Here is a 25,424-nt window from a genome sequence, read left to right on the forward strand (position 1 = left end):
CGCTATCCGGTTGCTCTTCTCCCGCGTCTCTATGATAGAGCCGGCCTGGGAGGCGGCAACGGCGGTGGCGGCTGCGGTGAGGCGAAGTGAGAGGTCCAACTTTCTTACTGGACTGAGAGGTTTTGGCCGCGGAGGGTCGCGATGTCAGAGAAAAAACAGCCGGTAGACTTGGGTCTGCTGGAGGAGGACGACGAGTTCGAGGAGTTCCCTGCAGAAGGTAACCGGCTCGCCCGCGGCCTGTGGGCCGCGCGGACAGTGACTAAGGCCTCCGAGTGGAGGCGGCGCGGGTGGAAGGGCTCGGCCGGGAGGCACCCGCGGGAAGTCTGGACCCCCGCTGCTGGCTCTCAAGGCTCTGCACGCGCGACCCTCCACGACCGACTTCGGGTCGAGATGTCGCGGTGGGACTCACCTCAGCGGTGAGGCTAAATGCCTTCTGCTTCCTCACTGGGAGGAGCCTCGGGGACCCTGGTTCCCTAGCCCGGTGTCCGGGATGGTGGGGCCTTTTCCTCTTCAGCCCGGTTACCGCCACCTCGTTCATGTCTACATAATCTCTTTTCACTTTATTTGTTGTTATTGTTATTATTATTATTTTTTGTTTTAGCAGTCTTCCTTTGCCTTGAACCCTTCCAGAGTTAAATTGTTGTTCCTAGTTAGGCCAATGCTGCCTACATTTAGGACTTAACGTATGAAGCCTGTTAAGTAGAATGGGAGGATCAGGTGTTAGTGCTTAATACCCGTTATTGCCTTCCTCTTGTTCCTCATTAATTTTTGATCACTTAACTTCAAACTAACATAAGTTTAAGGATTTATAAGACCCTAAAACGTCTACATTTTTATTAGCTTCATGGTTACCAAGAGGAACTTCAGTTTTCTTATTGTAGGTAACAGCAAATAGCTGACATTGTTTGGGTGGTTGCTTGTCTTGAGTATTTTGCTTCTATTAACTTAATTCATTTTCACAAGCCTAGTAAGTAGGAAGTGGTATTTACATTTTTCAGATAAAGAAACTGAAGCTTGAACAGTTAAGAAACTTGCCCAGTGTCACGTAACTGGCTAGAAATGATGGACACCTGGCCCAGTTGACACGAGCGCTCTTAAACTCTTTAGCTGTACTGCTTCTGTTTGTTAGATCGTTGTTGCCAATCAGGGTTTCAAAATTGTTGGTTTTATCAACTAATTGCTATGCATAAGGTAAATATTTATCTTATAAGAAAAGGAGGTTACTATTGGGTGACCTTTCTGAAGGTGTAGGAAGAGAACTGTGGTTAATGGTTACAAATCTGTTACATTAAATAGTTACTGCTTCACCAAAATGGTCCTAAGTTGTACTCCCTCATGATCCTACTGTGCATAAAGCCACAAAGCTGTAACATTTGTTATTTTTACTTATAGTGTACTGGGTTGTTTAGTGGAAGAAGACCTTGGAGCGCATATTACAGAAACTTGTAAACTAACCCAAAGCACATCTATTTTCAGTTCTGGGATTCATTATGTATTGTGGGGATTGTTTTTTGTTTGGTAGTGGATTTATCTGGCAGACATGTTTTCTTGATCTCACTTTCAAGTTGGTTCATAATCCTCCAACAGTGAGCTATGTAGTAAAAAACTGGCTTATTGAGATCAGGATCTGCTTCTAACGCAAACTTCATATTTGATATAGTTAGCATTTATTGTTTATCATATACAAGATACCATGTTAGGCACTTTATCTACATTATATAGTCTAATTATCACATCTCTGAAGAAACTGAAACTCAGAGATTTTAAAAGCTTGCCATTAAGTGGTCGTCAGGATCTTATAGGTGTTTCTGAGTCCCCAACCCAAGCAAACTTTAATCTGAATCCCTAACGTTTAGCAAAGTGCCTGGCACTTGGTAGATGGTCAGTAAATGCTTGTCGAATGAGTGAACCTGTGTTTAAAATAAGTAGTTGAGAACTGACTGCTTAAAAAGGATCTAAAGATAACTGGGCCTGATGATACACACGATGTTTCAGCAACTTTCATTTCATCAGCTTTTGCAGAATATGTAATTCTTGTACTAAGTTTATATTGGGAGCATCAATTTGTTCAAAATGTTGGCAGTTACTTAGTAAAAAAAAAATCTCATTAAAGTTAAAAGGAAAAGCAAAGAATATTTTTTCTGAAGACAGGCCTCCTACAACAGACTGGTTTATTATCATAAGTAACTCACCATTTATTGGTCACCTTACAGAAAATCTGTCATCTTCAGGTTTGAATATGTAGAACCTCATTCATTCAGGAAATTTTCTATTTAGAATGAGCAGTAACATTTGAAATGCCTTTGCTTGTTTAGGTTTTTGTGTGTTTCTTCTCTGGTTTTTAATTCAGACAGGTAAAGTTGGAGAAACAGTACTTTGAAACTGGCCTGTTTTGAATCTTTCAGTATTTGAGTTTTCAGATCAGTTATTAGTGCCCTGAATTACCAAGTCCTTTGCCTTCTTTGGAGATTCTTTTTCTTGTGATTGTCTTCATGGTAAATATGCCATTGACAAACTCACAAGTAGATACAACTTAAAATTGCCTGTAATCATCTGTTCAATCTAGAGGAGGTCTTACTTTCAATGGCCCATTGGGTCTCTGTGCTCCAGAAAGTGGATGATGTCCATTGTCTAGGGTAGCTTGCAGTTAAGAGCCTGTTACATGAAAGCATTACTGAAATTATGTATCCCTGGTTTCACTAAAGAATTGTATATTTTTTGAGGGTGTTGTTGCTACATCTCATTCCTGATAAGAACTTGTTTGGTAAGATGTCAATTCAATCACTATAAGGAAGGGGAATTTCTGTTTTGAAACGGCAACTAAGATAATGCGTTTTCATGGAGACTTCATTGTTTCTTCTGAATAGCTCTTCCTCAGTGTGAGGTGTAACATGTGGGGTGATTTTCTGAAGGTGCAAAGAAGCAAATGCACTTTTTTTTTTATCATTTGGACTGTGGATCTGTGTTACATTGGCAGTTCCTCACAATTCTAATTGGTGGGTGTGTGATCTGGTCATTAAGTAGGAACTGTTAAAAATCACGTTTAGGATCTTTGTGAATTCTGCAACTTCTTGACTATTTAAACTGATTGACTGTCAGATTTATTGGAAGACATTCAATGTTTTGGGAATGATTTAATATAATTTTGGAGGCTTGGCATGGTTAGAATTTTAGAACTGGAAAGCAACTTAAAAGTCTTGAGAAGCTAGAACTTGTCAAGATCATACAGCTAGGTTAATAGTAGTAGGGTGGGGCTTAAAACTGAAATACTCTATAATTTATTTGAAACTTAAAACAATTTTTCAAATCAGACATATATTGAAAGGTATTAAAATGTTTTCATTAATCTCATTTCCTTACAATTAGAAGTGGATGAGAGTGAAAATGGGAAGAACAAGTGGGCCTTTAATTTCTTTTATTCTGTTCTTCCTATGCCAGAATTGAGAGATTTCTTTCCTTTTTTTGAGGGAAAGAATATTTAAAATGAACCTGAGTTTGCCTTCAGAAGCAGTGGTGTTTACAAGAGGATACTATTATACTAAGTAGTTTATAATTTTTCTATAATCACTGGAACTGCTGTGTTATCTGAAGCAGGCTGGTGGTTCCCTAACGCTGCTAGCATTCTGTAATAACTGAGGCACTCTCACCTGTGCCTAACAAAGTAGGACATCTTATAGTGGTTCTTAACCAAGGAAGTATTTTTGGATATCACATTCACTTGTCAAGTGAGAAAGTAAAATAACTGCCAGCATATAGTGGGTAAAGATCAAGGATTTTAAATACTTGCTATGCATAGACCAGTCCTGCACAAGGAAGAATTGTCCCGTGAAAAATGCCACTGAGAAATATTTATGTGAACATTGGATACCAACTGGACTAAATCCTCAACAAAAGAGTTCCTTAGAATCTTAAATTTAGAAGGTAGATACAATTAATACTAAGTCAGATACTGTACTAGTCAGTTTACCTAGAGCCAAAAGGGCTTTGGTATTTTCAGTTATTAAATGTAATATAGTGGACACATAAATAATAATGTAACATATTTAAATTAGTTGCATGGTGGTAGCAAGAAATGAAGAATTCATGTTACTACTAAAATCTTTTAAGAAAAAAGATAAATATAATGAATGATAAAGTGCCTATTTGATGTCCATTCATGGTAATCATATGCAAGAAGAAAATTTTTGAGCTCCAGGATGGAATAAGCATGATGAATCTAGGATCAGACCTAGGTTCAAAATCCACCATCCATCAACTTTTTTTTTTCCCTCAAAATTCACAATTTTATATGTTGTAGAATATGAATACAACAGAGAAGTCATTACCACCAAAAAGGTAACAAACATATCCATCACCCCCAAAAGTTCACTAGTGTCCCTTTATAATAATCTCTCCCTGTCAGTCCTCTCCACATCCCTTCCCATCCCCAGAAAGTCACTGATCTTCTTTTGACATGATAGATTAATTTGCGTTTTCCAGAATTTTATATAAATGGAATCAGACAGTATCTTTTTTTTTTCCTCAGGCATCTTGCACCCAGCATCATTATTTGGAGATTCATCCATGTTGTTGCGTTTATCAATGGCTTGTTCCTTTCTCTTGCTGAGAAATATTCCACTACATGGATATACCACAATTTGTTTATTCTTTCACTCTGATGAACATTTAGGTCATTTCCTGTTTTTTTCCAATTACCCATTTTTTTCCCCTTACAAATAAAACTGCTATGAATATTCATGTAGAAGTCTTTGTGTGAACATATGCTTTCATTTCTCTTGGTTTAGCACCTTGTAGTGAAATGACTGAGCGATACAGTAGGTTTATGTTCAACTTTAAGAAACTGCCAAGCTGTTTCCAGTGTAGTTATACATTTTACATTCCCACCAGCAGTGTATGAGGGTTCTAGTTACTCTATGTCTTTGTCAACACACGGTCATTTTAATTTTAGACATTCTGATAGGTGTAGTGGTACCTCATTGTGCATCAGTTTTTAACTTGTCAACTTGTACTAGTTACTTAAATCCTTTAAAATGTTTTTGCAGCAAAATATGTCGGATAATTATACTGCTTGTAGGATATGTAGGATAAAAGTAACTGCTTATTTAAAATTTAAACCTATAAAAAGGTATAAATTAAAAAGTGAATGCACGGTTTCTCGCCAACTTTCCCCAAAAACTTTTCTTATGCTCCAGTATAATCACTGTTAAACAGTTCTTTCAGTGTCCTTCCTGAATTTATATATATGTATACATATATATATTTATTTGTGTGTGTTTGTATATATCCTCACAAAGGACCATATTACATATACAGTTTTTCTACTTTTTACATTATATATCTTAGACTTGTGTTCACATTAATATAAACATCTACCTCATGCTTTTTTTTTTTTTTTTTTTTTTTTTTTTTTTTCTGTACGCGGGCCTCTCACTGCTGTGGCCTCTCCCGTTGCGGAGCACAGGCTCCGGACACACAGGCTCCGCGGCCATGGCTCGCGGGCCCAGCCGCTCCACGGCATGTGGGATCTTCCGGGATAGGGGCACGAACCCGTGTCCCCTGCATCGGCAGGCGGACTCTCAACCACTGCGCCACCAGGGAAGCCCCATGCTTTTTAATAGTTGTGTTCTACTAGTCTATTGTATGCACAATAAAAATTCTATAAATATCTATTAATATCTAGGTGGTTTTAGGTTTTTTGTTTGCTTGTTTTTATGTTTTGTTTTTTTCTGTTACAGAATATGTTGCAGCAAATATTCTTACATCTTACATCTTTGTTTTTGTTCTTATTTATTAGATAAATTCTTAGGAAATTGCCAGATCAAATTGGCAGGTTCATTTTAATTTTTTAATATAATTTTTATTTTGAAATAATTACAGACTTACAGAATAATTGAAAGTACAGTACAAACAACCTTTTTTTCCATGAGCCAGCCTGATGTTCATCACCCCTAGATATTTTAATGTGTATTTCCTACAAAGACATAACCTCAGTGCAACCATCAAAATTGGAAATTAACACACGGATATATTACTATCATTTACTCCATAGGTCCTTTTCATATTTCTCCAGTTGTCTTAATAATGTCTTGATTAATAATCATGGATTACATTCAGTTGTCATATCTCTAGTCTTCTTCAGTCTAGAGCAGGTCTCTTTGTCTTTGACTTTTGTGATTTTGACACTTCTGAAGATTACAGGCCAGTTATAGAATGTTTCTCAACTTGGATTTAGCTCACGTTTATATATGATTCGATTTAGGTTCTGCACCTTGGTGGGAATATCATAGTAGTGATGCTGTGTTCCCATTGCATCCTGTCAGGTGGAACATGATTCTCATTTATTCCATTGCTGATGATGGTAACTTTATTAAGGTAGTGTCTTTCAGACTTTTCCATTGTTAGATTACTGATTTTCCTTTTGTAATTAATAGATATTTTACTAGGAGGGACTTTGAAACTGTGTAACTACAGTTTTCCATTCATTATCAAACTTTCAATTTATTCATTTATGTATTTATATCAATATAGACTCATGAATTCTCATTCGATGGGTTATAATTTGTTGCTGTTATTTATTTTGATATTCAGATTGTCCCAATTTGTACATGGGGAATCCCATCAAGCTGTCATCTATGACCTTTTGACAAGTCACCATCATTCTTTGTGCATTTCCTAGCACTCTGACACAAGAAGGTATTCCAAATCTTATACTTTTCCTGTTCCAGTCCTGGAATCAGCCATTCCTTTAAAAGGTGCATAGCTTTCAGTGGAGAATGACATTTGGAAGGTAAGATCTTACCTCCAGTTGTGCTAATGGCTTTTGGGATGCTGTCAATGGAAGGAACTAGAAAATAGACAAATGAATGTACATATATACACTTTTACATCTATTTATGTATGTGTTTGTATAAAACCATGAGTTCACATAGATATCTCTAATTTACAGTTCAACACCACAGGGCTCATTCTAGTTTTTTCCCTTTCCACATATGTAACTTTCTTCCCCAGCAGTGAGAAACCTGGCTCCCATTATTGTAAATATTGGGTCATTGTCTAATAAGGTCATCCTCCTCCCTAACCAATGTTTGTTGTCCCCTACACACACAGATCCCCTCCTTATCTCACTTGGGCTTCAACATTTTATGCTAGGCCACTGTCACTTCTCCTTACTACAGCATTGGATGGTTTCTTCACTCTCTCCTGGCTATGACACACCAACCACACAACACTGCCCCTTCACAGGAATGCCTTCCTGACTCTGCTTGGGCTCTGACACCTCATTTAGGACCAGGTGCATTTTGAATTTTGACATATTCTCACCTTTTATAAGGGTTACACAAATTTCCATCTTCAGTTCACCTTTTACCTGCACTCCATATTAAACATTTTAGTCATTACAAACCTGAGGGATGAAAATGGAATTTGCACCATTTTGATTTGGATTGATTTCTTTGAGCAAGATTGACCATTGTGTTTTTCCTTTAATTGTCACCTTCTTAATCCTCAGTTCCTTCATGTAATTTGTGGATAATAATTAGAGTCATGTAACGATTGTATGGTTGTATTAGTCTGTTTGAGCTGCCATAACAAAATACCATAGACTGAGTGGCTTAGACAATAGAAATTTATTTTCTCACAGTTTGTAGTTTGGGAAGTCCAAGATGAAGGTGTTAGCCTGTTCAGTACCTGGAGAGGGTTCTCTTCCTGGCTTGCAGACTGTTGCCTCTCACCATGTCCTCACAAGGTGGAGAAAGAGAGCTCTCTGGATTTCCTTCCTATAACAACACTAATCTCATTATGAGGACTCTACCCTCATGACTTCATTGCAACACTAATTGCCTTCCAAAGGCCCCATCTCCAAATACCATAACATTGAGGGTGGTTAGGACTTCCTCATATGAATTTCAGGATTGGGGGACACAAACATTCAGTCCATAAGAGTGATATATGTGTAAAGTGTGTAGCATAGAGTTTGGCACAAAGTTGGTATTCTGTGAACATTAGGCCCCTTTTTTTCTCCCTCCTAACCTACTTAGGGATTTGGATTTTGCATGGTTTGGTATTTATTTACTTTAAACCATTTTCAACAGATATTTTGTAATTTTAGATGTATCCAATATTAAGCTTGTTGAGCTTGAGGGTTATTTGATTATTTTTTTAATATTAAAAACTTATAAATTAAAAAACATTGTCAAAAGTTTTTCCAAAAGTGCTTTAAAAAATAGTTTGATTATTCGTATAAAATATAAAGATACAGAACACAATAGTATGTATTGTTTAAGGATTCATACAAATTTACAAGAGGTATAAAGAGATACAGTGGAATGAACCCCCCCTCCCCAAATCAAGATACTAGTGCTTGCCAGGGGATTGTGAGAGGTGTGACTCAGGATATTAAACAGTAAAAACTACTTTGAAGAACTATTTGATTAGTTATTTAACTAATGGAATTAGTTAATGGAATGGTTCAATGGAATGAAGAAGCATTAAGCAGTTGTGACTTAAATGGTGTTCATTGTTATGTAGTAATGTTTTTAAGCATAACTCATTGAAAGATATGAACAGTGAAAACAATGAGGGGAAAATAAAAGTTTCAAAAACTATACTTACACTCTTCTGAAGTATTAAAAATTTACCAGATATCTTTTTTTCCAGTTTTGTGCTCTGTTATTGATGTAATGCTTGGTAGAAATGGTATCTTTATTCTGCAACCTGTTTCTCTTTTTACCTCCATCACCCCTTAAGTTTCCTTGGAGTGATTAGCCCATAATAAATGATTTATTCATTCGATATATGTTTGTAGAGTGCTTCCTATACATCTGGCACTGAAAGGTGCAGAGCGAGAATGATTCTAGCTGCCGTTTATCGGTACAAAGTGTTTTAGGTACATTGTCTTATGTAATCATCATAGCAGCCTTATGACAGCTTTATACTTGGGGCTCAGCAAAATAACTTACCAAGGACAAAGTTAACTAGAGGCTGCACAGAGGCAAATTTGACTCTTTAGGTAGATATTTGTCTTTGGACTTAGTGATATAAATGTCAGTGGAGATCAGTAAGTTTTCATGCCAGACTTGAGCTTTTTAGTATTTTACAAGTGTTTATCCTAGGAGGGGGCACTCCAAGCCTTTCTCTCCCCACACCCAAGTAAACCAGAACACCTTTGCTTTTGACTGTCTTTCTGTTGGGTTTCTGGGTAAGATTTCACTTGGTTTCCTTCCAGTGGAAGCGGGGGGTGCAGGTGGTGGTCGTGGTGGTGTGGGGATTAAACCACTGATAGTAAAGTGCAACAGCAGCTGAAAACAAGGGGAAATTATTTCCAGTTGTGTACCGCAAGAGGCCGCAACATTTGAACAGAGCTTTCAATAGGTAGAAGTGTAGGAAAGGGGTTTCCAGAAAAAGGGAAGAGGAGTAGATGCTTGGAGGTGTAAGATCAATGTGTATGTGTATTTTATTTGGCTGTGAAATAGTAGTTGTAATTACACAGGTAGTTTGGGGCCTAATCATGGAAAGCTTTAAGCCAAATGACCACTTTGGACTTGATCCTTAGGTAGGTGAGAAGTGGGGGGGGGGGTTGTTTGTTTGTTTGATATGTGTATGTTTCCTTTGGGCAATAGGCAGTTTAGGAAAAATTAACCCAGCAGAATTTGAAAGGATAGAAAGTCAGGGAAGCTAATTAGCAAATTGTTGAAATAGCTTAGGTGAGGACTAAGGGAGCTTTGGCAGCTATTTTGATAGTAAGAAATCAGGGATTGTGATTTTGCACTTGCATAATTAATGGAAGACCGATGGTTGAGTTCACATTGGATACTCGTTTTCTTCTTTTTTTTTTTAATTAATTAATTTATTTATTTTTGGCTGCATTGGGTCTTGGTTGCTGTGCACGGGCTTTCTCTAGTTGTGGCAAGCGTGGGCTACTTTTCATTGCAGTGCGCGGGCTTCTCATTGCAGTGGCTTCTCTTGTTGCGGAGCACGGGCTCTAGGCGCGCTGGCTTCAGTAGTTGTGGCACGCGGGCTCAATAGTTGTGGCTCATGGGCTCTAGAGTGCAGGCTCAGTAGTTGTGGCTCATGGGCTTAGTTGCTCCGCAGCATGTGAGATCTTCCCAGACCAGAGCTTGAACCTGTGTCCCCTGCATTGGCAGGCGGATTCTTAACCACTGTGCCTCCAGGGAAGTGTCCTACATTGTATACTCTTGCCTCAGTAATATGGAGCATCAGAATGAGAGAATCAGTATGAGTGTAGGGCATGAGTGCTTGGAAAAGATTAGAATAACTAATGGCTTTGAGGAATTTTATAGAATTAGAAATAAAAGCACTAATCAACCAAGAGAACCAAAGTCAGCATGTTTGTAGTGGAATCATTCTGATATATATATATATATATATATATATATATATATATATATATATATATATATAATATATGCACACACGTGTGTGTGTATACATATGTTTAATTATTGATGAAAAGAATTGTGTTTGAACTTCCTTTTTCTAAAATGTAAGAAAAATTATAAATGGTTATGTAAGTCATTTTGGACCTCTATTTCAGACTCAGAACCACAAACAATTGAAAGTTCACCAATAGTTTGATAGCAACATCGTTTAACACTTGCTTTTGGTCTTTGCTCTGAAGTACCCCACTGACATTTTTGGTCCTTGTTGGAGAAAATATAAGTATAGTACAATGGTGCTATGCTAGTAGTGATTTCTTAGCCACTGAATAGACATTAGATTTCTAGGGTGTATAGATGTTTTTGTATCATGATAACCTACAGAAATGAAATTTTATAAAAAATTGTAATCTCTTTTATACAGCTTAAGCAGGAACATGTGTAAATTTATCTCAGAATGACTAGATTTAGTGTGGCTTTATTATCTTATTTATCAGGGTAATGATGCTATTTGCAGCTATTGCTGTTTCACCTATAGTGGTGAATGTACAATTTAAAACTTTTTTGAACTTTCCTTTGTTTCTTTTATATTTTTCTTCATATAGTGTTCTGTATATAGATGCACATTTTTTATTTGAAGCAACTTTGTTGGAGATTATTGATATTCAGAGTAGCTTTACTGTTAAGGAATGAATGAGAGTTTGATGCTCCTGAAAATCGCTTTAAAATAGAACATTTGCAACCCTATTTGGTATAAATAGAATTTCCTCTTTACTTTTCTCCAAAGTGGTATACTTCATACTTTTAAGAAATTTCAGAAGGTATGTTGGAGGGTGGGGGAGAGTAAGCACTTTTAAAAACATTGAGAGAGAACCGTTTTTCACACTTAAATGTCAAGGTGATACTTAGATGAAGTATGTGGGATCTTTGGTAACTCAGATTTGTGAAATTTAAAGCTAGTCCAAGATGTAATTCTCACTGGCATATGTGAACAAAGTAAAATTTGGGGGCAAAGTCTCAAATAATTTAGAATTGCTAGACACTTATGTATTAGGCATCTGTTATTGGTTATTTCCAATTCTGACTTCTTAAAATATGGTAATTTTTTTTTACCAGTACACATCTGGAGGCCTGCACACTGAAGTAAACACAGCTGTGATTATTTAAATGATTAATCACAATCCTGGCAATGCATTTAGTGTTGAAGATAAAGTGTGTACTTTATAGTCATCTACATATTGAAGGAAGACATTAGACATAAATCAGGTATCCTTGTTTGATTTTATTTTGCCCTTTTAAAAAAAGCTATTTCTGGGTTTAATGCTTTAAAAGTAAGTGATTAAATAAAATGGCATGGTTAACAGTGCAGTGTTATAATTGAAAAGTAAAACACAGTTCAGAGATGTTTTCCAAGAGAAGTCTGCCAAATCCAGAGATTACAACAGTCACATGTTTTTTATGTTCCCCTTCATTTAGTTGAGTGTACATATATTGTAGTTTATATATATTGTAACATGTATAATATGGAGGACTTATAAGTGTATAAATTTGGGGATGTTATACCCTATCACTTAAACTTTTTACATAATATAGTTCAGTACATTCCTAGTTAACAAAGAAAATCTTTAAAGTTTCCACCTAAAATAGATTATAGATTCTGGTTTGTCTTTGTATGCTCAGTAGTGTCATAATTGTGAAATACTGTATAATAATACGAAAGAAATACAGAGCTACTGTCATGAATCTTTTTGTGTGTGTGTTCTACCTAAAATCGTTTTTTTTTTTAATTTATAAATTTATTTATTTATTTTTGGCTATGTTGGGTCTTTGTTGCTGTGCGCGGGCTTTCTCTAGTTGCGGCAAGCGTGGGCTACTTTTCGTTGCAGCGCGTGGGTTTCTCATTGCGGTGGCTTCTCTTGTTGCAGAGCACGGGCTCTAGGCGCACTGGCTTCAGTAGTGGTAGCACATGGGCTCAATAGTTGTGGCTCGCGGGCCCTAGAGCACAGGCCCAGTAGTTGCGACACACAGGCTTAGTTGCTCCACGGCATGTGGGATCTTCCCAGACTAGGGCTCGAACCCGTGTCCCAGGGAAGTCCTCTACCTAAAATCTTGCTCATAATACTGTTTTCCCTCCATTCATGAGCCAGTTTATTTTTCTTGGGGCTTTATTTCTACCTTCTTCCTTTTCCTTTCCTTGCCATTAAAGTAACATGAGATGGTTGTTACCAGAGGGAGAGATACTTGATCCTTATGCTAAATGATCATCAGAATTCAACTTGATAAACTAAAAATTGTACCAGTTTTAAAATTTTAAAAAAGATACTGTTCAGGGACTTACTTCCCTGGCAGTCCAGTGGTTAAGACTCCACGCTTCCACTGGAGGGGGCACCAGTTCAATCCCTGGTCTGGGAACTAAAATTCCCACATGCTACTGCGAGGCCAAAAACAAAAAAACAGAAACAAAAAAAGACCCTGTTCAAACCGTATTTCCCATATTACGTAAAGAATTTGATTGTTTTTTTTCCCCTAGCCTTTATGGAGTTAAGGATTGGGCCTCCTACAAAATAAGTTATTGAAACTGTTGTGTTTCTTGTTCTAGATTCTCTGAGACGTTAGGGTACAAATTAACAAGTATGTTTTTTTAGTCTCTTAAAGTTAAAAGAATTAAAGTCAACTTGAAGATATTTGCATGACATCAGTAACTTTTTTTTTTTTTTGGCCATTCCATGTGGTTTGTGGGATCCTAGTTCCCCAGCCAGGGTTTGAACCTGAGACCTCAGCAGTGAAAGCACAGGGTCCTAACCACTGGACCACCAGGGAATTCCCTGAAATCAACATTTTGAATCAAGTCATAATTAGATTAAAAGTTCCTGTGGGCCCTGTATTTTTATTGTTCTGGAAAGGGTAGGCTTACAAGATTAGCAGAGAAATGTGAATATTCTTGTTTTTTATATTTCTAACTTGAATCTTTTGACATTTTATCATTTCCTTAAAAATTTAGGAAACTGGTTAGTTAGAAGTGGTTCAGGCTGATATGAGGCTTGGTGTCTTAGAACTTTAAAGTTCAATTGTGAGTTGAGTTATGTCACCTTCTTTACTCAAGAGCATATTATCCAGTCGTAACGTATTCAAATTATTTTGTGGAACATTAAGCTCTATTAGATATCTTTATAAAGATTCCTTAAAATATCAGTGAAACAAATATTTCGTTTGACAATTCTTATTTCTAGGCTCAACCCAAGTATATTTAAAGTCTAGGATTTGAGGTTGTGAAATAACGGTAGAAAAAAGTTAATAAATATTTTCTTGTAAGACAGTCTTCACTTTCTGTTTTTTTTGGTAGTGGTAATGGTGGTGGTTTCAAAACAAAGAGGGGTATGCTATACAGTGATCTCTAAGGCTTTCTCTGTTTCCAAAATTCTGTAATTTTAAATAATCTTCAGTCTTAGCCATTTTATAAAAACTTGAAGTATAAAGACAAACTTAGCTGCGTTGTTGTTTTTGTTTGTTTGTTTGTTTTTGCGGTACGCGGGCCTCCCACCGCTGTGGCCTCTCCCGCTGCGGAGCAGAGGCTCCAGACGCGCAGGCTCAGTGGCCGTGGCTCACGGACCCAGCCGCTCCGCGGCATGTGGGATCCTCCCGGACCGGGGCACGAACCCGCGTCCCCTGCATCGGCAGGCGGACTCTCAACCACTGCGCCAGCAGGGAAGCCCTGCTGCATTGTTTTAATGAAATAGTTTTATGTGAATTTTTTATACTGGAATGCTTAGTGTCATTAAAGCAAATCAAGAAACAAAAACCTCCTAAGCTGTCCATTAATATTATTAGATAGCTCAGAACTGTAGGTTGTAGGAAGACTGGAGGGAATGGGGAGGAATAGCATGATTCAGTTGCTATAAAAGGAATAATGGATTGCATTTTTCCATTATAATAAGTTCAAGGTACAAGAATCTGAATTTCTATGATTTGAAGTGTTTTATTTAATTTTAATTTAAAGAATTAAAATCATGTAGTTGATTCTTGATGATTTAGTATTAGGGGAATATATCTACTGTTTGAGCCCCTTTTTAATTTAAAATCTGATCTTAGCCTGCAACCAGTACCATCTTTACATAATGTTCCTCTCTTGTATACTTAATGCTGCAATTTCTGCCCCCTTTATTTTTGCCTTAAAGTAGTTCCCTTCTTTCTGAGATTTCTCTGCTCTTAGAAAAACAAAAAGAAAATTTGTATACAACAACGTACATATTAAACAGTTTATTATTGATTGCAATGGCAATATGAGAATAACAGTACTGTTTTAGCCCTATACCTAATGATTAACTCTTGACTTAACTAAGTCACTTTGCTCGTTTATAAAAGTTCAGAAATGTTGTTTTTTATCTTTAGCTTTGGAATTAGATATACTATCTTTATTTCTTTTTTCTTTTCTTTTTTTTTTTCTTTTTTTTTTGGCCACACCGGCTGGCATGCGGGACCTTAGTTCCCTGACCAGGGTTCGAACCCATGCCCCCTGCATTGGGAATGTGGAGTCTTACTCACTGGACCACCAGGGAAGTCCCCAGATACACTATTTTTAAAAATGTGGTTGCATTAGCTTTCTCATCACTCTTCTGTAGACTGTAGGAAATCCTAAATGTGATTTCCTTTACTTTAACTTCTTAATCTACTCTCATTATAAACTATAGGTGGATTCATAAATAGAATAAAAATTTTCAGTTTGAAAGGTACTTCTATAAGAAAGGAGAACATGTAAGGATATCTGTAGCCCAGTCAACTTAATTTTGAGATGTAATTAATACTTAGTATTGTTAAGTATTACTACTGTTGAGGACCTCAGAGAATAGTATAGGATTTGAATTTAGATCATTACAATATTTCCTTTTTGAGAATAATAATATTACTGGGAGATATAAGAACATTTAGGCCAATAAAAATCAGTATTTTTGATTATTGGAAGTTTTTATTAATGAATATACATTCACTACCCTATACCAATGATTAAAGTTGAGTATACATTTGACTGAGCTTCCTAGCAACCTGAAATAAATTGCCTAAGAGAAACTCACCTTTTCAGGCACTAATATCTTAAAGAAATTTCCCACATGATCTCTCTTCAGGGAGCATTCAAACAGATGATCGCAAGTCTCAAAAGTATTCTTAGAGTAAATACAGTTGAGAATTCTACATGACTCATTCATAATACAAGATACTGTTATTCTCTTCCATCTTGAAATATATACTCTTGGCTCCACTGAAACCACACACTGCCCTGTGTTTTCTTGAGATTGACCACTCAGAGAAAGGGAACTTGAGAAATGTAGTTCCATTTACCCAACATTTTTTTGAGTGTCTACTATGTGCCCAGTACTCAGCCATAGACATTAGAGTTGCAAATTTAATAAAACGTGCTTCTACCTGATTGCATAGTTACTTACAGGAATGGTGGTCATTTTGGGCATCAGTGGAAGAGGGTACAGACTGTAAGATTAGAGAGGAGGGGACAGAAAAAAGACCACAATAATAGTCCATGAAGGGAATAATCCCTCCTAAATTAACATAGTGGCAGCAAGAATAGGGAGGGGGAGACTATAACTCTGTAGATTCTTGAGCAGAAATCAAAAGGATATAATGAATGGTTATGAGAGTTGAAGGAGAAAGGATAACTAAGCTGCCTCCCAAATTTCTGGTTTGGAGGGACCAGGTAAATGGAGGTACTTTCTTATATTCTTAAATCATGATGTTGACATATGGCATTTAAAATTTTTTGTTAGATACATAATGTAACGAATATAATACCCATATGAACCATTGTTGAATACCTTTAAATCTATATGTGCTTTATAAGAAAAGCCTAAATCATACCTTTTCTTATTGACTTCTTTTTTTTTAAAGATCAAAATGTTCTTAGCCATGTTTCTAATAAGTAATTACTAAGATGAAGCTACTAGGACACATTTAAGAGCATGTGTAACTCATGCTTACTGTTTTTGGAGGGGAGGGATCAAGCAAAAATACACAAGGTCTGATTTAGAGTTGTGTTGCATCTTTCACAACCAACTGTCGTGCATATGCACAACAGGTATTGTGGCTTAAGAATACAAAGGTAAATAAAAGAGTTTTACTCTTAAGGAGCTCAGATACTAGTAATGGGCATAGGCATATAAACTGATAAATATGATTGTACAGTATGTAGGTGCTGAGATAGATACACACAAAAGACGGGACCTAATCTCTGAAGGAAAGGAAGAAAGGGAATCAAAAAAGCTTCCAGAGGTGATTTCCAGACTGTTTTTTTTAAAACTATTTTTCTCAGATTTTAATTTTGCAACTCAACCCTATAGAAGTTTTAAATAAAGGACAAATAGGGGGAGTGTAATGGGTGAAGGGATCAAAAGGTACAGACTTGCAGTTACAAAAATAAGTCATGGAAATGTAACGTATAGCGTGATGACTATAGTTATTAATACTCTATTGCATGTTTGAAAGTGGCTAAGAGAGTAGATCTTAAAAGTCCTGATCCAAGAAAAAAATTTGTAACTGTTGGTGACGGATATTAACTAGACTCATTGTAGAGATCATTTCTCAGTGTATACAAGTATCAAATTATGTTGTATACTTGGAACTAATATAATGTTATATGTCAGTTATACCTCAAAAAACAAGAAGGCAACAAACACCCATGTTTCATCAGTTGTTAACATTTTGTCATATTTACTTTATTTCTATCATATGTATGATAGACGTGTATGATATAAAATATATTTCAGAAGCATTTACAAGTAAACTGTCAACAAAATGACACTTGATTCTTAAATATTTCAACACGTGTGTCTTAAAGAATAAGGACATTCTCTAACAGTTTTACAACCATGTTTAAGAAAATATTTGGTTTACTTTTTGTTATCTGTGTATGAGTTATCTTTTTTTATGTTTAGCAGTTTTGAATTCCAGGCTGGTATCATCCTGCTACTCAACTTACTTTTCTGTTATTGGTGCTGTGTTTTGAAAGATTGTGTAATAGACCTTATAAAAATTATCAGCAAAGTAAATATCCTCCTAAAGTTACAATAAATGTTCATAGCAAATAGATTTTTTTTGTATTAACTACTGTTTTAGATCTGCAAATTCAAGAATTGAGAAAACAAGATAGCATCAATTGAGATTTAAAGAGGAAGATTACCATTTCTCATAGGTATAGTTTTAGATGTTTTGAATTGAGAGAGTTCAGTAGCAAGCTTTCTGAAGTTTTTGTATTTATGGAAATAATGTATGAGAAATATTTAGACAGCATCTGTTTCTGTTTTTAGACTGGGCTGGTTTAGATGAAGATGAAGATGCACATGTCTGGGAGGATAATTGGGATGATGACAATGTAGAGGATGACTTCTCCAATCAGTTACGGTAAGTTTTAAGCCAAATTTTTATATAGCTTAGTATTAATTATAAGCATGGAATATGTAACATATATGACAATTGCCTTTGAAATAGATTTTCGAATTATGAAAAGTAAGATATATTGCCTCATCTCCTGTGTTTCTAAACATGAATACTTTGTGTAATTGCATAGAACTTTTGTTCTTTCTAGTCTCTTTATAAAAGTAGTTAAATAGAAACATATTTGCTATTTTTTTAAATCCTTGTAGGTTTAATTCTGTCACTTAATTTTCTATCAGTATTGAACAACTCAGCAGAAATTAGAATCATAGGGTGCTCAGACCCAGTGTATTGGTGATTCTCAAACTGGAATGGAGATTGAGTTGTTGGGAGTGTATTTTTTCATATTCATGTACAAATCTACCTAAAATGATTGGTTGATTGATTATCGATTGATTGAAGTAAAATTTATATAATGTAAAATTAATCGTTTTAAAGTGTACAATTGAGTGGCATTTTGTATATTCATAATGTCTTACAACCATCATCTCTATTTAATTCCAAAACATTTTCAGCACCCTAAAGGAAACACCACATCTATTAAGCAGTCACTCTGCATTCCTCTCCTCCTCCAGCCCCTGACAACTGCTGATCTGCTTTCTGTCTCTGGATTTTCCTGTTCTGGATATTTCATATAAATGGTATCACATGGATGATCTGTATGTCTAGTTTCTTTCACTTAGTATAGTGTTTTTAAATTTCATCCATGTTGTAACATGTATCTGTATTTCATTCCTTTTTATGGCTAAATAATGTTTCCTTGTATATATAGGCCACAGTTTGTTTATCCATTCATCAGATGATGGACATGTGGGTTGTTTCCAGCTTTTGGCTGTTGTGAACAGTGTTACAGTGAACATTCATTTACATGTTTTTGTTTGAATATCTGTTCAGTTTTGGTGGGATTTAGTGGAATTGCTGGGTCATATTGTAATTCTGTTTAACTTTTTGAGGAATTGCCAAACTGTTTTCCACAGCAGCTGAATAATTTTACATTACTACCAGCAATATAGGAAGTTTCTAACCTCTCCACATCCTCACCAAAACCTTTTTTTTTTTTTTTTTCATTTTAACCATCCTAGTGGATGAACTGGTATCTCATTGTGGTTTTGATTTGCATTTCTTTAATGACACTGATGAGCTTCTTTTCATGTGTTTGTTGTCCATTTGTATATCTTTTTTGGAGAACTATCTGTTCAAGTCCTTTGCCCATTTTCAAAGTTTGTCTTTTTGTTGTTGAGTTGTAGGAGTTCTTATTTATTCTGGCCCTTATGGGACATATTATCTACAGATATTTTGCCCCATTCTGTTAGGTTGTCTTTTCACTTTCTTCATAGTGTTCTTTGCACAAAAGTCCAATTTATCTACTCTTTAAGAACTCATTGCCAAATTCATGGTAATGAACATTTATCCCTATGTTTTCTTCTAACAGTTCCAGAATTTTAGCTATTACATTTAGATCTTTGATCCATTTTGCATGAATTTTTGTATATGGTGTGAAATAGGAGTCCAACTTCATTCTTTTGCATGTGGATATCCAGTTATACCAGCACCATTTGTAGACAATTCTTTCCTCCCTAATTTTGTTTTGATTCAACCCATACATTATCTATCTTGGCCACAAAGATATCTATGTAAACTATCACTTGCTTTGCTCAAACCATGATATAGAAGTTCTGTTGCAATCTTTTAATTTCCTAGTCTCTAGTACATTTTTCTAAAAAGTAGTGAGATAATTTATACTAAATTCTTAAAATTTATTTTTAGTAGTGATACAGTAGCTTTTGTTCTAAACTGCATTTTTTATGGGCTCAAAAACCCTACACTCTAAAGACTTTTTAGTATTTTGCTTGAAACTAATAACAGTTTTACCCATCTCATTTCTCCCCTTTTTGGACATAGTACAGTTTGCCTTTCACGGTTATTCTGGCTCTTTTACAGTTCTCCATGATTTCTCAAAATTGCTGACTCTCATTTTTTTCTTCTTTCAGTACTCTGAGATGTAATTATTCAGGCCTTGAAACTTTAAACTACCTTAATGTCGTTTGGAATTATCTCATCTGTCTTAATTTTCAATTTTGTCTTAATGATGATGTTTTTCTTTTTGCAGTTTTATGGACAAGATAGAGCAGTAGCTGTTGAACAGTAATCTTGCTTTTTCTCTAAAATCTATTCTGAGCATTGGATCTCTCTCTTCTCATTCTTCTTTAGCCATATATGGCTTTCAGAAGCTCTTTTTGTTCTTTTTACAGATCTCATTCCATTCTGGGATTAAATTACTTCTATGTGTACAAGTTTTTGCCACTTTCTTTTTGTATTTATTTTAGGTTTATTTATTTTGCCACATCAGAGAAAACCTTGCTGCCTTTTTTTTTTTTAATGCGTCCCTTCTTTTCTTTCTCATTATAAACATATGCTGTTAGAATACTTATTTTCAGGCCTTACAACTCTGTTGATCCCTATTTTGTGTTTTGATTTTAATCATGTATCAGTTTTTTCTTCTTGTTATCTTCTTGAAATTTTTAAAGTTGAGGCCAAATGAGTTTTCTTCCTTTGCTATTCAGAAGAGTCAAATTCCTCCCAAGTGGCTTTTGGGGTGAGGGTGTTTTTCATTAGTCAGAAAATAGCACTTTTCTCTTAACAATTAAATCAAGACTTTACTGAATACTTTGGTTTTATTAGGGGACTTTTAGTAGTAAATGTATTGATAATTGGATTTCTTGTCACTACTGCATCTTGCCTTTTTATTGGTTTTGGAAATAGAACATTATCCTTATATTCTTTGTGGCTTGTTGGTTTTATAATATACCTCCACAGTGCTCTTATGTTCTATGTTGTGTTTCTGCCTTTAGGTTTGTGAATTTTTGTAAGTGTATAAATCTTGATACCTCAATTAGTGAATGAGATTTTTCTTTTTATTTCCCTATTTGTGTTGTGAGTTTTTCTTTTTTAAACAAAGTTTTTAATGTATCATTAGTGCTGTCAAGTAGAACCTACTGTAGTTATGGAAATGTTCTATAAGCTGCACTATCCAGTACAGAAGCCACTAGTCACATGTGGCTATTAAGCACATGAAATGTGGCCAGCACAGCTGATAAACTGAATTTTTAATTTTATTTAATTTTAATAAATAGCCACATCTGATTACCATATTGGACAAGTCAGCCTCAGATAACATTTATATTCTTGCTTTTAAAAACTGTCTTGATTAACAAGTCTCCTGCAAAGATGCTCTTTTCAGTCTTTGTAAAATGCATTGAGGCCCTTAATGTGGTATTATAAACCATGGTAAAGAACATGTTTTGTTTTGTTTTGTTGGCCGCGCCGTGCTCAGCTTTCGGATCTTAGTTCCCCTACCAGGGATTGAACCCCGGGCCCAGGCAGTGAAAGTGCTGAGTCCTAACCACTGGACCACCAGGGAATTCTCAAAAAATGTTTTATTGTTTTCTCATATGATTGAGTCCTAATTCCATCTAAATTTAGAGAGGCAGTTTATACTCTAGAGTCAGTCACATTCCCTGAGTTCCAGCCCCTATCTGCCTCTTATTTAGCTGCATGACCTTGGCAAGGACTTAGCCTTAAACTTTCCATGTTTCTCCTTCAGTGTAATTTACCTTCAACAAGTAGAAGTACAAAGAAGGCCAGCAATGTTTCCATGTAACTAAAGATCATTCTGTTTTTACTGCTTTTGAAGCATTTGTTTATGTACATATCAGTAGAAATAGGTAGGATTATGAGATTTTTTTGACCTGTATCACATTTTACATAAAAATTCCAAAAAGCCAATAATTCCTGATTTACCATGTCAGATATAGCCAATGTCACATAGCAGAGTAGTTTCTTGGATAATAAGAGTTCTGAAACCTACTAGTGGCTGTTAGTCTTATTCTTGTTTTGTTGTAAATGGAATGCTGCTGTTTTTGTTTCAAATAGTGTATATTCACTATGTGTGCACTATGATATCTTTCCAGTTGTGCTGGATTTCTTTACTTTTTCATCTCTGTTGGATTTTTCCATTCAACAGGCTCATGATATTAGTGTTTTTGTATTGTTTTGTACTTCGTGGTGTTCATTTATTTTCCTTTTGGTTTCTTACAAGTCCTGAATTCTACCGAAGAACTTTTCATCTTTTCTAAGAATTTAGCTAATTGAGAAATATCTCATACTCTCCTTTGTGTTTGTAAACAATTTATAAATGTAATTGGTCACCACCTCCTGTCATGAAGGCAAACAGACACAAACTCGGATGGATTTGGTGACTTATTACCTAAATCTTAGGTTGAATTTTGGGGGGTTTTTTGTTGTAAAATAAGAGAAAGTGAATAACCTACAATGATTTTGTTAAAGGCAGCAGAAGTATTGTTTAAGAAAGTTTAAAATTACCTCCATTTAAAATAGGAAACATATGAAGGACAGGTAATATAATCTTTAATTTCCTGGGGAGGAGAGGACAAAGGAAGCATTTTAGTTAAATTTAGCAAAGGAAGCGGTAGAGTCAGAAACTTGTGCTGATCTCTTGACTCCTAATCCAGTGTTTTACCACCAGCCCATACTGTCCTCTACACCTGAGCAGAAGACAAAGATGATTCATATGAATAAGCTCTGGCCTTAATATTATTCATGGACTTTAGGTCAGTATTTGTATTATAAATATCTAAAAATTTTAAGGAAGTGAAGGAGTTTGGGGAAATGAATAATAAATATTATACATTGTTCCTACCATGTATTCTTTGCATCGCATTTACAGTGGATAGTGTGATAGTGTCTAAGCGAAATTATGCTTGAGAACAAATGTCTTTTTATCTTAGATGTAATGATGTAATCATGCTTAACATTTGTACAATTTTATCATAGGTTGGTCCTCACATAATTTTATTGTGAACTTTTTATAAAATTCTGATTTTATAAAATCAGAATTGTGGCAGAAAAGTTGCTGGTGATATTTGGAATGGTAGTTTAAATAAGTGATATTGATTACAGGGCTAAACCTTTTTGTGCAAATGTTTATACAAGACAGATCGACAATTGCAGTTGACATTCTCAAAGTATGACTGAAATTTCAGGTTGAAAAAATTACTTAAAATTATAAAAAGTATCTTTTTAAAGTGTTTATACCAATATACATTTTTGAGATTTTTATCCACATTTAAAGTTAGGAAAGTAGTCTTGTTTAATATTTTATAATTTATTTATTATATTTAGCCTACATATATTTAATACAGAATAATTCTCACACACCCTTACATTTGATTAATAATTTTTGTTTTGTTTAGGGCAGTATATATGTCAATATGAAAAGTGATCTGTTTATTGTTTATGTGTAAATAACAGTATTGTAATTATAAAATCTCTAAAATTTTGATAGCAGTGTCTAATGTTCTTAGCCATATGGTTAATGATTCTTAAAATTTATGTTTAAATATTTATTATGAACAGAATAATTGTACAGTGTTTGGAAAATATCAATAATTCCCTCACATTTCTTCCATAAATAGATTTATCAGAAAAATAAGGAATATAAAACATAAGTTTACTAATGGAAAAACAAAATTTTATTAGCATTATGTTGATTCACATCCAGTTTCCTTCTTATAGATTTCTTTTTAGGGACTAAAGTAAAGCTATTTGGTAGTATTTTAAATTGATGTTTAGGCTTATTAGCTCAATTATTTATTGTGTTATTTCTAAAAATCATCTGTTTCTTTAATTTATCATGAAGAATGTCTAGTGATATTGTTCTTTTGTGTTTCTTTATAGAGCTGAACTAGAGAAACATGGTTATAAGATGGAGACATCATAGCATCCAGAAGTACTGAAGCAACCTAAACTTGAACTGTTTACTAAATTCTAGAGCAGAGAACCCAGGATGGGACACTTAAAAAATGTTTATTTCATTACCTCCTTGGATTTATTTTTGTTTTTGTAACACAAAAAATAAATGTTTTGATCTAATATTGGTTTGGTTCAGAAGTCTTGATCTTTTGACTCTCATCATTAATTTTCTCATACTATTTGTGATTTCTCCAGAGCTTTATTATAGACAGACAGCAAAATTTCCTATTAATGAATTTTTTTTTTTAATGTTAACTGAGGCTCCAAGAGGTTAAATGATTTGAGGCCAGAATTCATCTGATTCCAAATTCAGTACTTTTCTTAAACCACATAGACTAAATGTTGATAAGGTACTCCTTTTAAGTTACATTTAACCTTAATTTCATCTGTATTTTGAAAGCTTAGGCATTTACTGACATTTCTAAGGTGACCCTTCAAAACCTGTGTTTTTAAAATATTAATCATTTTTAATTGCTGTAATTAGTTCCTGAGCCATTAATAATATTAATAGTTGATAAAGTATTATTAGTTCTTAAAATCCAGAGTGGTTTGATCACACTTCTAAGAATGATGTCTCTGTCAAAACTGGGTAAGTGGGCTCAAGATGCTTTGTTAACATGTGCATATTCTCAGATACTACAGAACAGATTCATTTAGTACAATTAAGTTTCTGCACAGTGATTACTGTTTCCACATCTACTTTTGTGAAGGGGGAGATTTAATTTGATTGGTAAAGGATTCTTATAAGACTTAGAATGGGGCTAATATATACAGTTTTAATTTGGTATATTTTCAAACTTGAATGTGTTACTTATTTAGAAGTAGAATCATTGGTACTGTGGAGTAATTTAAAATCTAAAAGTTAAGTAACATGATGTAGTATTGACACCAAAATAGGAGTTGGGCACCTGAAATATAATTTAAGATATGCCTCGAGATGATTTTGAACATAAATAAGTTTTCTCCTAAGACAAGCATGAATCTGCCTTGCCTACTAGGCAGAACTACTGGATGATCAGATGGAATAAAGAATAAGAAAGAACTTTGGAAATATAAAAAAAAATCTTATTGTTTTAATCATATAATGAAGCACAGGCAGCCATACTAATGTAGCATTTGAAGAAATATTCTGATGTATATTTTCTCAGTATTCTGGTAAGTGGTTTACAAGGGCATTGTTAGACCCCATACCACCTTGACAATGTCAGATTAGTACCCAGAGGTATGGCCACTTCGTCTACCTTGAATTTAAATTGGTGAGGTACCATTCTGAAACCTCACAGGAATTGGGCAGAAGTTTTAATGGGTTACCTTTAGTTTTTCAGTGTTTTGTCCTTAATAAGTTTTCAAAATTTAGTTTAGGTGGCTATCTCTGTTAAGGATTGAATACCTGAAAATTGATAGTTGGCATCAGGATGATGAAGCACATCATTGGTAGGAAGTTAGACTAGCCAGGCAGCTGAAGAAAATTATTTTTATGGGATTTTGCAGTTAGTAGATATTCTTCAACTTTTGATCTTCACAGTGAACCTGTGAAGCAGGCAGGAAGGGCCTGTCTATTGTAAACATCTCATGAAATAGAAAACTGGGTCTCACAGAAAGTAAGTTAAGAAATGAACGGGTCCAAGGTTGCATAGCCAACAGTTGTCAGATGTGGATTAGAACCCAGGTTTTTTCCTTTGTAATTTCCCATAATCACTTAATTCCATTTGAATCATTTTGAATTCAAATTGTAGATGCAATAATGGTCAGTATTTTTCA

At 35.1% G+C, this 25,424-nt stretch overlaps 1 protein-coding gene across 2 annotated transcripts; it reads left to right on the plus strand.

The window, feature by feature from the left end:
* Window positions 1-17: 17 nt before the first annotated feature.
* On the plus strand, window positions 18-23,783 carry SEM1 (SEM1 26S proteasome subunit). 2 transcript variants are annotated; one of them, XM_081243902.1, is made up of 4 exons: window positions 18-217; window positions 17,705-17,798; window positions 22,378-22,462; window positions 23,589-23,783. In XM_081243902.1, the coding sequence occupies exons 1-3, from the start codon at window positions 142-144 to the stop codon at window positions 22,415-22,417; spliced, it is 210 nt and encodes a 69-aa protein (XP_081100028.1). In that variant the 5' UTR covers window positions 18-141; the 3' UTR covers window positions 22,418-22,462; window positions 23,589-23,783. The 2 variants fall into 2 exon arrangements, with proteins under 2 accessions (XP_081100028.1, XP_081100027.1); XM_081243901.1 differs by lacking the exon at window positions 22,378-22,462 and having other exon boundaries at window positions 19-217.
* The last annotated feature ends 1,641 nt before the right edge of the window (window positions 23,784-25,424 follow it).

This window comes from Mesoplodon bidens, assembly GCF_964165515.1.
Source record: "Mesoplodon bidens genome assembly, chromosome: 9".
Taxonomy (NCBI): domain Eukaryota; kingdom Metazoa; phylum Chordata; class Mammalia; order Artiodactyla; family Ziphiidae; genus Mesoplodon; species Mesoplodon bidens.